We start from the raw sequence: 12,210 nt of genomic DNA, 5'->3' as shown, positions 1-12,210 counted from the left end.
TAAAGTGTGGGGAGAGCTCCGGGCCCCTGCGGAGGCTGAGGGATTCCTGGGCCCTGGGGAAGGGTGACTGATTGGGGGACCCTACAGAGGGCTGGGCAATGGAGCTCCTGGGCTCCATGGAAGGAATGGGGGATCGGGCACCCCGGAAAGGGCTGGAGGAGTCTTGCAGGATTCCTGGGTCCCCACAGGGCAGATCCCTCCCACACCTAAGCTGGTGCAGGCTAGGACCTGGAAGCAGCAGCATACAGAGGCAGCAGATCCATGGGATGCTGGATGGAGCGGTGAGGAATGGTCTGGCAGGCAAGTGGAATCACCAGGCTGGGCTGCCCTCGGCGCCTTCCCCCTTCCCCAGCCACCTCACTAGCTCTGGCCCTGACCTCACCCTCCAGCAGGGCATGGGCAAGCCAGGCAGAGGTGGACACCTGGGGCCAAGGAAGGGTCCCTCCCCAGACCTCTGTGTTGTGCTTGTTGAACAGACAAAAGGAGTCACCCAGGGCCCCTGGAACCAGGGGGCAGAATCTGGCCCCAGAGTCCTCTCCAATGGGGCTTGGGGAGAATCATGGAGGGACAGCATTTAGCACTGGTTCATTCACAGAATAAAAGCACAACACAAGTCCCCTTGGATGCCGATGTCAGTTTATTACCCCAGCCACATACTGGGCGCTCACTTGGGCACTTGGAAGCAGGAGAGTAATGGATAGTAATTTAAAAGAACAAAAATGCTGGAATGTGAGCACTCCCGATGCTCTTAAAATCAATGTCCAGCACTCCCCTCCTCACCCTCCCCATAGTGAGGAAATTGAGGCAGCCAGGGATTTGGCGAAGAAGACACAGTGGTTTCTGAGGCTTTTGCTGATTCCATCTGACCAAACTCCTTTTTCCGAAGGTCACTTCTTTTAATCTTGCCAGTGACGGTTTTGGGCAGCTCTGAGACAAATTCCACCTGGTCAAGGATAAAGCAAACCCATCCCAACTTAGTCCTGCTGTCATTTCTTACCAATGCCCCAGGCTCCTCCTCTGCCCCTGCACAGTCCCCCAGACGGGCTGGCACCATGTGGTGGCCCCAATAGGCTCCACCAAGGCATGTCAGGGTGTCCCCTGACCCGGGAAGTTGGATGCAGCCCTGTGACGTGCTCTGACCAGTGAGATGTGAGTGGGAGTGAGGCGTGCCACCTCGAACAGAACACTTGGGACAACTGGGTCTGGCATCCACTCTGTCCATCTCTTCTAGCACCTGGCAGTTACCTATGGTGGGTGCTCCTTTATCCTGGTCCCAGGAAGACCATGCGGACATGTGGCAGGAGCAAGAAAGATACTTCCCTAGTAGGAGCCACTAAGACGAGGGGCTACTAGTTCCTCACAGTAACATCAGCCCATCCTAACTGGCATGCATCCTCCAGTCTACTCTCTAGGAGGCCGCAGAGCCTTACATGTGAAGGACGAACTCCGTTTTCAGATACACTGGCTTTGAGTTCAGCTCTGCCCTTTTCTTCACTCCAACCTCCAGCAATTTACTGTGAGTCTCTGAGCCTCCCCCATTTCCATTCTGTCAAATGGATGCTTATGCCATCTCAGGTTTGGGGGGATTAAATGAAATAATAATTCATGTAAAGCTTTGAGTCCAGTGCCCGGCACACATAGTCAATGTTCAATAAATATTAGCTATCTACCTTTATGTCTCAAAGGTAAACACTCAGAAAGCTCAGGAACGTATTATTACAAAAGAAGGACATGTTAAATTTTTGGCACGTATCCTTTCAAACTTTGTTTTTCAACAAGTAGGATAATATATATATTCATTCACAGCTTTTTTTCTCTCAATAAGATACTGTGCTATTTTCATGTTACAAATAAAAGGTCTGCATCAACTTTATAAATTATATAATATCAAATACCACAAATAATTTAATCATTTCTCTATCATTGATCATTTTCATAAGTTGCACATGGCATGGAAAACAAATGAAGTAGAATAAAAACTATCATAATGTAGACTAGAATAAATATTACTTTGTTAACTTTCCTTTGTTATGTATCTCTCTCTATATATTGGGTTGCAAGTTAAAATGTATTTCTTACTATGACTAATATTAAAAAAAAAAAAGTGTGGCATCTGTTGATTTGAATTTCTTCTTCAGATTTTGAAAAATGACAAATAGACTTCAGGGGTCCCTGGCTGGCTCATTGCTTAAGGCAACTCTTGATTTTGGCTCAAGTCATGATCTCAGGGTCATGAGATCAAGCCCTGTGTCAGGCTCTGTGCTCATCGGAGAGTCTACCTGAGAGTCTCTCTCTTCCTCTTCCTCTATTTCCATCCTCTCTCTGTCTCTCAAAAATAAATAAATAAATCTTTTTTTTTTTTTTTAAAGAAAGATTACAAATAAACTTCTTGGATATTTCTAGGCACTTGTCTGATTTTTTATGTAGGTTGACTTGCCAGCCACGGATTCCTTTTCGTTTTCTGACACAGGATAGAGGTTCCCTCTGATTGAGTTGGAGCCCCCCTAAATCCCTAATTTGAATGCTTCCTCAGTAGAGAAAAATGCTCATTCCATGGGCTACATCAGCTTCACCTCAGCCACCCTAGGAGATTTGGGGCAGCAGAGCCCAGGGCCCACTGGAGGGGACCAGACCCCATCCCTCTGCCCTCACTCACCTTCCTGGGGTACTTATACGGGGCTGTCACTGACTTCACATGCTGCTGCAGCTCCTTGGTGAGCTGGTCCCGGTCATGGGAGAGGAATTCCGGGGTCAGGACAATAAATGCCTTCACCACCTGCAGCACAGAACCAGAGTGGAGGCTCAGGGGGAGTGGCAACCACGTGTAGAGTCTAAAAAGTAAATGTGTATTAAGTAAATGGAAAAACAAGTTGACAGTTGAACCTCTGGAAAAGAACAGGACCAGTGTCCATACTTCCAATTTCTACTCTCTGCCTTGGAAAATTACTTCACCTCCCTCAGCCTCCATGTCCTTCTCTGATGTGGGGACAGCACGGCTTCATTCCTCAGGGCATGGCTCTCAAGAGTCATCGAGATCATTCATATAAACCAAGAAGCTCGTTTCAACTGATTTTTATTCCTATCATTATCATCACCATTTTCACTATTATTATAGGTAGAGTTCTGTGGGCATTAAATCAATGGTGGTGATTAACTATGTTCCTATGATTCATGTCGCTTCTACAGGGCACAGGACCTTGTCCAGAGTAGGTGCTCAGCACACAGTGAGTCAATGAATGCTTGCTCTGGAGCCAGACTGCTCAGATTCTCATTCTGGCTCCACCACTTAACAGCTTTGTGATCAGGCAACTTATTTAATCTCCTTATGCTTGTTTCTTTCTCTGTAAAGAAAAGGGTCTCAGCGTCCTTAATTAATGAGGGAAAATGAGCCTGCAGGTAGGAAGAGCTCAGTACCTTGCAGCCCCAGCTGCGAGCCACATTCACAAGCCTCATGTTCTGTCACGCATGGTTGAGGCCACACTGCTCTCTGGTGGCCACACAGGGTAAATGCACATGCATACCCCAGGCCCTCCCTCCACCCTTTGTGGCCTGTGAAGTCTCTATGGACAGATCCCTTGCCAATTTGAACTCTCTTCCCTTGTAGGTTAAGGACCTTTGTTCCCTTGTTGCTTTCAGGATTCTTTCCTTTTCTGTGTAGTTCATGAATTTGACTATGATATGCCTTGGCAATGGTCGGCTTTTGTTGAATTGAATGGTAGTTCTCTGTGCTTCTTGGATTTTGATGTCTGTGTCCTTCCCCAGATTAGGGAAGTTTTCAGCTGTAATTTGTTCGAATAAACCTTCTGCCCCTGCATCTCTCTCTTCGTCTTCTGGGATTTCTAGGATATGAATGTTATTACATTTTAATAAGTCACTGAGTTCCCTAAGTCTACCTTCATAGTCCATTACCTTTCTCTCCCTCTTCTTTTCAGCTTCATTATTTTCCATAATTTCTCTTCTATATCACTGATTTGCTGCTGTGCTTTGTCCATCCTCATTTTGATGGCCTTCACTGCATCTTGGTGATAGCATTTTTAATTTCAGCCTGACTAGATTTTAGTTCTTTTATCTCTGCAGTAAGGCATTCTCTAGTCTCTTCTATGCTTTTTTCAAGCCCAGTTAGTCTCCTTATAATCATTGTTTTAAATTCTAGTTCAGACATCTTACTTATATCTGTACTGAGTAAATCCCTGGCCATGAATTCTACCTCGTGTTCTTTCTTTTGGGGTGAATTCCTCCACCTTGTCATTTGTCCAGAAAAGAAAAGAAGAAAGAGAAAAAAGAACAAAAAAGTGGGGGTGGGGGGTGGGGGTGGGGGTGGAGGAGGAAAGAAGGAAAACAAAAAACAAGGAAACAAAAAATAACTAGATCCTGGATGTGTTTAGGTCTGCTTGTTAAAAGACTCTAGATCCCAAAATAAAAAATTAAAAGTAAACCAAAAAATTTTAAAAATATATAAACTACATATATAAAAATAAAATTAAAAAAATTATAAAAGTATTTTAAAAAGGAATTGGAAAATAGAAGAAAATAAATGAAAAAAAAATAAAAAAGAATAAAAGTAAAAAAGGAAGGTAGATCCTATTTCCCCTAGAGCTGAAGCTTTGCAACATTCTATGATCAATAAACTTGGTGCTAGCTAGTTGTTTGTGCTGGTCTTCTGGGGGAGGGGTCAGCTGTGCTGATTCTCAGGCTGACTTGTTTCAGTGGAAACGGTCTCCATGGCGCGGGGGGGCGGGGCTAGGTGTACACAGATCTGCCCTCCACAGGTGTGGCTGTTTTGTTCCCTGAAGGCTTTCAGCACTGATGGGCAGGATGAAAATGGCTGGGCCCTGCTCTTAAGCCTAAGAGCTGAAAGTTCACACCCCTACTCTTCAGGGAGCCCTCACAGAAGAGTGATGAATCACCCTATTTGTGTCCCCGGTTTCCATCTGAACCCTGCATTTACCCCATCCATGTCTGAGCCTTTCAGGGACTCCTATGGTGTCCACCCGCACTGTTTATCTGAGAGAGGATCTTGCCACACTTGCCAGCCAGTCCCAGGAAAGCAGTTGCAGGACCAGGTGATAGTTCACAGTTGATAGCAGACAGCTGACACCAAGACCCCAGCTCTCATCCCAGGAAAGCAGTCGCATGACAGGCCATTGGAATTTTCATAGGAATTGCATTGAATCTATAGATTGCTTTGGATAGTATGGACATTTTGAACATGGTAATTCTTCCAACCCATGAGCATGGGATATGTTTCCATTTATTTGGGTCTTTGATTTCTTTTAGCAGTGTCTTGTAGTTTTCAGTATACAGGTCTTTTACTTCCTAGGCTAATTATATTCCTAGGTATTTTATTCTTATTGATGCAACTGTAAATGGGATTGTTTTCTTAATTTCTCTGATAGTTCCTTTTTGGTGTTTAGAAACACAACAGATTTCCCTATATTGATTTTGTTTGCAATTTTACTGAATTGATTTATGACTTTTAACAATTTTGGGTAGAGTCTTTAGGACTTATATATATATATATATATATATATATATATATATATATATATATATAATAACATGATTTTTTCCTTCATTTTGTTAATGGGGTGTATCATAGTTACTGATTTGTGGATGTTGAACCATCCTTGTATCCCTGGAATAAATCCCAGTTGGTCATAGCAAATGATCCTCTTAACATATTGTTGAATTTGGTTTGCTAATGTTTTGTTGAGGATTATTGCACCTATGTTTATCAGGGATGTTGGCCTGTAATTTTCTTTTTTGTGGTATCCTTATCTGGTTTTGGTACCAGAGTAATGCTGGCCTCCTAAAATAAGTTTAGAAGCATTCCTTCCTCTTCAATATTTGAGAAGAGTTTGAGAAGGATAGGTACTAAATCTTCTTTGAATATTTGGTAGAATTCACCAGTGAAGCCATCTTGTCCTGGACTTCTGTTTCTTATGAGGTTTCTGATTACTGATTCCATCTCCTTGATATTAATTGTTAAGTTCAGATATCCTATCTTGATGATTCAGTCTTGGAAGATTGTGTGTTTCTAGAAATGTATCCATTTTTTCTAGGTTGTCCAGTTTGTTGGTGTATAATTTTTCTAGTAGTCTCTTATGATCCTTTCTATCTATGATATCAGTTGTAACCTCTTCTCCTTCATTTATGACATTATTTATTTGAGCCCACAGTTTTTTTTTCTTGGTGAGTCTAGCTAAAGGTTTGTCAATTTTGTTTATATTTTCAATGAACCAGCTCCTAGTTTCATTAATCTTTTCAATGGTCTTTTTAGTCTGTATTTCATTTATTTCCATTCTGACTAACATTTCCTTCCTCCTATTAACTTTAGACTTTATTTGTTCTTAATTTTCTAGTTCATTTAGATGTATGGTTAGATTCTTTATTTGAGATTTTTCTTGTTTCTTGAGGTAGGCCTGTATTGCTATAAGCTTCCCTCTTAAAAGCACTTATGCTTCATCCCATAGATTTTGGACTATTGCATTTCCATTTTCTTTGGTCACTAGATATTTTTTTAATTTCTCCTTTGATTCCTTCATTGATCCAATTATTGTTCAGTAGCATGTTGCTTAATCTCCACATATTTGTGATTTTTCCAGTTTTCTTCCATAATCGATTTCATGTTTCATACCATTGTGGTCAGAAAAAAATTCTTGATAGGATCTCAATCTTTTAAATTTATTGAGACTTGTTTTTTGGCCTAACATATGATCTATCCTGGAAAATTTCCCATGTGCTCTAGAGAAGAATGTATATTCTGCTGCTTTTGGATGGAATTTTCTCTGTGTCAAATAAGTCCATCTGGCTCAAAATGTCATTGAAGGTCAATGCTTCCTTATTGATTTTCTGTATGGATGATCTATCCATTGATATAAGAGAGGTATTAGAATCCTCTACTACTGGGGCACCTGAGTGGCTCAGTCGGTTAAGCATCTGCCTTTGGCTCAGGTGATGATCTCAGGGTCCTGGGATCAAGCCCTGCACTGGGCTCCCTGCTCAGCGGAGAGTCTGCTTCTCCCTCTCCCTCTGCCCTTTACCCCCACTTGTGCTCTCTCTCTTGCTCTACTCCCACTCTCTCAAATAAATATATGAAATCTTTAAAAAAAAGAATCCTCTACTATTATTGTTTGCTGTTAATTTCTTTTTAGGTTTGTTAATATTTGCTTTCTCTATTTAGGTGTTCCTATATTGGGCACATAAACATTTAATAGATTTTTGCTTTGTGATTAAAATGAGTTTCACATACAACATCCTGCATATATATAACAGTCTGGAAAACTCTTTATCTTTCCTTCAATTCTGAATGATAACCTTCACAGGTTGGAATTTTTTCCCTTTCAGCATTTTGAATATATCATGCCACTCCCTTCTGCCCTGCAAAGTTTGGGCTGGAAAAATAGCTGACAGTCTTCTGGGGTTTCCTTGCATGTAACAAATTGTTTTTCTCTTACTGTTTTTAATACCCTCTCTTTAACTTTTGATATTTTAATTAGGTGCCTTGGTATGGATCTCTTGAGGTTCATCTAATTTGGAACTCTCTCTGATTCCTGGAGCTGGGTATCTGTTTCCCAGGTTAGGAAAGTTTTCAGCCATTATTCCTTCAAATAAAATTTCCACTCTTTTCTCTCTCTCTTTTTCTTCTGGAATCCTTATAATGTGAATGTTATTAAGATTGATGTTGCCCCATAGTTCCCTTAATCTAGCTTTATTTTTTAAAATTCTTTTTTCTTTTCACTGCCCTGTTTGGGTGGTTTCCATTGCCCTATCTTCAGGTCACTGGTCCATTCTTCTTCTTTGTCCAGTCTGCTATTGAGCCCATCTAGTGTATTTTTTCAGCTCAGCTATCGTATTTTTCAGCTCTGTGACTTGTTTAATACTCATGTTTCTCATGTTTTCTATCTCTTTACTGAAATTTTCACTGTGTTCATCCATTCTTCCCCCAAGTTCGGTGAACAACTTTGTGACCGTTACTGTCAACTCTTTATCAGGTAGTTTACTTATCTCTATTTCATTAAGGTTTATTTCTGACCTTTTCTCTTGTTCTTTCATTTGGAACATATTCCTCTGTCCCCTGATTTGCTTAACTCTCTGTGTTTGTTTCTATGTATTAGGTGAAACAGCAATTTCTCCCAGTCTTGAAGGAGTGGCTGTGTAGAAGATGAAAGTTATCTTTCAACCTTGCTCTGGCTTTTGATGATTTCTTGGACCTTTGTAATTGTCGAGTAACTTGATTGCTCTTGATAGATCCTGGTTGTTGAGGGTGTGCTAAGACCTGTCACTGTTCCAGAAGGAGGGATCTTGGGTGGCACCTAGTTTCAGACTAATTGTAAGCCAGATCCTCAGGCAGCAGCTTTTAAAGGATGTGAATATATACAGTCTTGTGAGTCCACAATTGTAAACCCTGACGACTTCCAGAACAGGAGCTCTAGGGGTGTCCTCTGGGCAACAGCACCAAAAAGTGTGGCTTTATAGCTATGTGTAAGCTCCTTTCTGGGACGTATCAGCAAACTGTGGCAAGGCCAAGGGAGGATGTTAATATGGTATCTTCCTACTCATGTTCCCTGGGAGCTCCTCTGTAACTTCTAGCTGTGTGACACCCCTGAAGCCTGCCCCTCAGACTAAAGCTCCAGGACAAGAAAATAGGCCTTTTCCACAAAGACTGGGGGCATGCTTCAGTCTGCTGTTTGTGCAGTGCCCTGGGGAAGATAGCCTGTCAAGCACTCTCTATTTCAGACCCTGCAATCCTTCCTGGCCACCAGAGCCAGGTGCCCAAGAGGCATCTCCTGTGTGGGCTGCATGTGCCTGCTGGCTGTGGCAGAACAGGCCACGCTGTGGTGCACGGGGACAGGGTGTGCAGTCAGCCTAGCTGGGATGGCCAGCTACAGCTGGGATGTGCCAAGTAAGGTCCTCCCACAGGAGTTAGTGGGCTGGGAGTATGGGGGTTGCAAAAAGGGTGCCCAGAAGCACTGGCACCCACAAGACAGGAGAATGCAAAAATGGTGCTTGCCAGCACCTTCGTCCCTATAGAGAGTCCCTACGAGTTCCTGCCTCTCTGGTAGAAGCTTTAAGATTAACAAATGAGTCTCCTTTGCATATGGTCTGGGCACCTTTCAAATTCTTACTTTGGGGCTGGGTCCCAGCTGAGTGTACATTTGTATGTGAGCCCATTTAGAGCAGATTTTCTTTTCCTTAAAGCCCTATGCTTCTTCAGGAAGTAAGCCCTATTTTTTTATAAGGCCAGATGCTTCAAAGGCTCATCTTTTTGGTATAGGGCCCAAGAATTGGGGTACCTGATGTGGGTCACAAATCCCTCACTCCTCAGGGACATCCTCTGTATTAGGAGATCCTCCTGACTATGGGTCACCACACCTGTGGTAGGGTTTCTTGTGAGCCCATGTCTCTGCCTCTCCTACCTATCTCCATGTGGCCCTTTTATCCTTTGTTGTGGAGACACTGTTCAGCTAGGTTTCAGGTTCTTTTCAAAGGTAATTATTCCATATGTAGCTGTAGAATTGTATTCATGGGAGGAGGTGAGTTCAGGACCCTTCCATGCTGCCATCTTGACCCCGGCTCCACAGTCCATACTCTTAACCACATGTAAAATAATACTTTTTAAAAAGATTTTATTTCTTTATTTGAGAGAGAGAGCACGTGCATGAGCGGGGCGGGGGGGAGGGCAGAGGGAGAGGGAGAAGCAGGCAGGGAGTGCAACATGGGGCTCGATTCCAGGACCCAAAGATCATGACCTGAGCTGAAGGTAGATGCTTAACTGACTGAGCCACCCAGGCACCTGTAAAACAATACATTTTTATTTATTTATTTTTATTTTTTATTTTTTTCCAAAGATTTTATTTATTTATTTGAGAGAGAGGATGAGAGGAGAGAGAGAGCACATGAGAGAGGGGAGGGTCAGAGGGAGAAGCAGACTCCCTGCCGAGCAGGGAGCCCGATGCGGGACTCGATCCCGGGACTCCAGGATCATGACCTGAGCTGAAGGCAGTTGCTTAACCAACTGAGCCACCCAGGCACCCAACAATACATTTTTAAAACCATTATTTGGGCAAATAGCAATGACACGGTTTTTGGTTTTGTTTTTGTTTTGAGAGAGAGAGAGCATGAGTGGAGGGCAGGGGCAGGTGGAGAGGGAGAAAGAGAATCTTAAGCAGGCTCCATGCCCAACACAGGGCTCAGTCTCACATCCCGGAGATCATGACCTGAGTGGAAATCAAGAGTTGGGTGATTAACCAACTGAGCCACCCAGGCACCCCTGATATGTTTCTTCTTAACACTTAGTCTGAAATGTTATCAAAAGTCTAGAGAATGAAAATCACTGAGCTAGATGCTGGTGTTATAAAGGTGAATAAGACAATGTTCTGACCCTTAGAGAGGCTGAAACACACCTAAGGGAGGTGAGATCAATGAAGGAGCAATTTAATGCAATCAGGAAGGTCCTAGAGAAATTGCTAAGGAGTTCAGAAAGAAAAGAAACTCCTTTCAGCTAGAGAATCAGGAAAGCATTCTGTAAGAAGGTAGCACAACGCTCACATTCCCACTGCAAATAAGCCTCCCTGGGGGACTATGCCTTTGTTTTAACAGTATTGCTTCTGCTTAAAAATATTTTATGATAATTCTTTGGGAAAGGGTCACCAAGAAAAGCAGCCTCATTACTTTAAAGTTTATTTTTGTATTCAAAAGTATATTCCCCAGCTGGAGATTTAAATGTCCCACTTTTATTAATCATCAATAGAACAACTAGACAAAAGATCAAGGAAATGGGAGAGATGAACAGCACTATAAAACAACATGTTGACATAAAATAAACAAACCTTTTTTATGTTGACATAAAATAAACAAACCTTTTTTAAATTTTTAAAGAGAAAGGAGAAGAGTTTCATTTGAGCCCAAGAGAGCTGCCCAGAATACACAATGTTCACAAAGAAGAGAGTGCTCTGAGGAAGGAACATTTGGTGCAGGGTTATATATGGTTTTGACATAAAGGGTTACAAATCATCACACCAAGGACATTCCAGAAAGTTACAGACTTTATCTTATGTTTGTAGTATGTGCAGCAAAGTTGTATGACTTTAATCTTATGGGAACCAGGTGTTTTTTTTTCTTTTTTCTTTATGTTTGGAATGTTCCTTTTTGATTATATTTTTAATGAAGCAGATATACAATGTACGCTGGGGACAGAAATAGAGCCAATGCTTTGAGGTTTTGCTGAGTCCTTATGACCTCGGTAAATGTTAAAGTAGAGCTTCCCTGGGAGCCCAGAAGCAGGGCCCACATACATGAAATTTTCCTTTCTTTTATCAACTAGAATGAATAGACCTATAGAACACTCTACCACACAACAGCAGAACACACATTTTCCTCAAGTGCACAAAAAACATTCTCCCAGACAGACCATATGTTAGGCCAGGAAGCAACTCTCAATAAATTTAAAAGGATTGAAATAATAAAAAGTATGTTCTCTAACCATAATGGAATAAAATTAGAAATCCACAACATAAAGAAATTTGAAAAATTTACAAATATGGAAAATCAACATGAACACACACTACCAAATGATCAACGGGTCCAAGAAAAATTTACAAGGGAAATCTGAAAATACCTTGGTGAATGAAAGCAAAATACAACATACCAAAACTTATGGTAAGCCAAGAAAGCAGTGCTGAGAGGGAAATCTGTGGTTGTAAACTCCTACATTCAAAAACTATGAAAGATCACTTATCAATAGCCTAATCTTTCATTTTAAGAAACTGGAAAAAAAAAAAAAAGAGCAAACTAAACCCAAAGCAAGCATAAGGAAGAAAATTTAAAAAATTGAAAATACAGAAATATAGAAAAATAGAAAAAATAGAAAATTTAAAAAATATAAGGAAAATCGACTACAAAGAAAAAAAAGAACAAAAGAAAAAGAAAAAAAAATCACCTGAACAAAAATTATTTCTTGAAAAGATTAACAGACTTGACTAATCCTTTAGATAGGATGACCAAAATAAAAAGAGAGAAGACTCAAATTACTAAAGTCAGGAATAAAATAGAGGTCATTCTGACCACACAGAAACAAAAAAGATTATAAGGAAATACTATGAACAATTGTGTATCAACAAGTTTAATAACCTAGATGAAATAGACAAATTCTTAGTAAAACACGACTACCAACAAAGACTTAAGAAGTAATTAAAAATCTGAATAGAC

General features: G+C 41.4%; 1 protein-coding gene across 2 annotated transcripts in view; it reads right to left on the bottom strand.

The window, feature by feature from the left end:
• Positions 1-619: 619 nt before the first annotated feature.
• The window catches only part of LOC118527385 (acyl-coenzyme A synthetase ACSM1, mitochondrial-like), a 28,992-nt gene continuing 17,401 nt past the window's right edge, over positions 620-12,210 (bottom strand). For both annotated transcript variants that reach the window (XM_078062113.1, XM_078062112.1), the window contains 2 exons: positions 2,657-2,831; positions 620-943 (listed from right to left, as the gene is read on the bottom strand). In XM_078062113.1, coding sequence (XP_077918239.1) covers positions 755-943; positions 2,657-2,831 — 364 coding nt within the window. In that variant the 3' untranslated portion in view covers positions 620-754. The remainder of the gene's footprint in view (positions 944-2,656; positions 2,832-12,210) is intronic.

Source organism: Halichoerus grypus, chromosome 1, assembly GCF_964656455.1.
Source record: "Halichoerus grypus chromosome 1, mHalGry1.hap1.1, whole genome shotgun sequence".
NCBI classification, from domain to species: Eukaryota; Metazoa; Chordata; class Mammalia; order Carnivora; family Phocidae; genus Halichoerus; species Halichoerus grypus.
The sequence above is the reverse complement of the archived record's forward strand: the minus strand, read 5'-3'. Positions and strand labels throughout refer to the sequence as shown.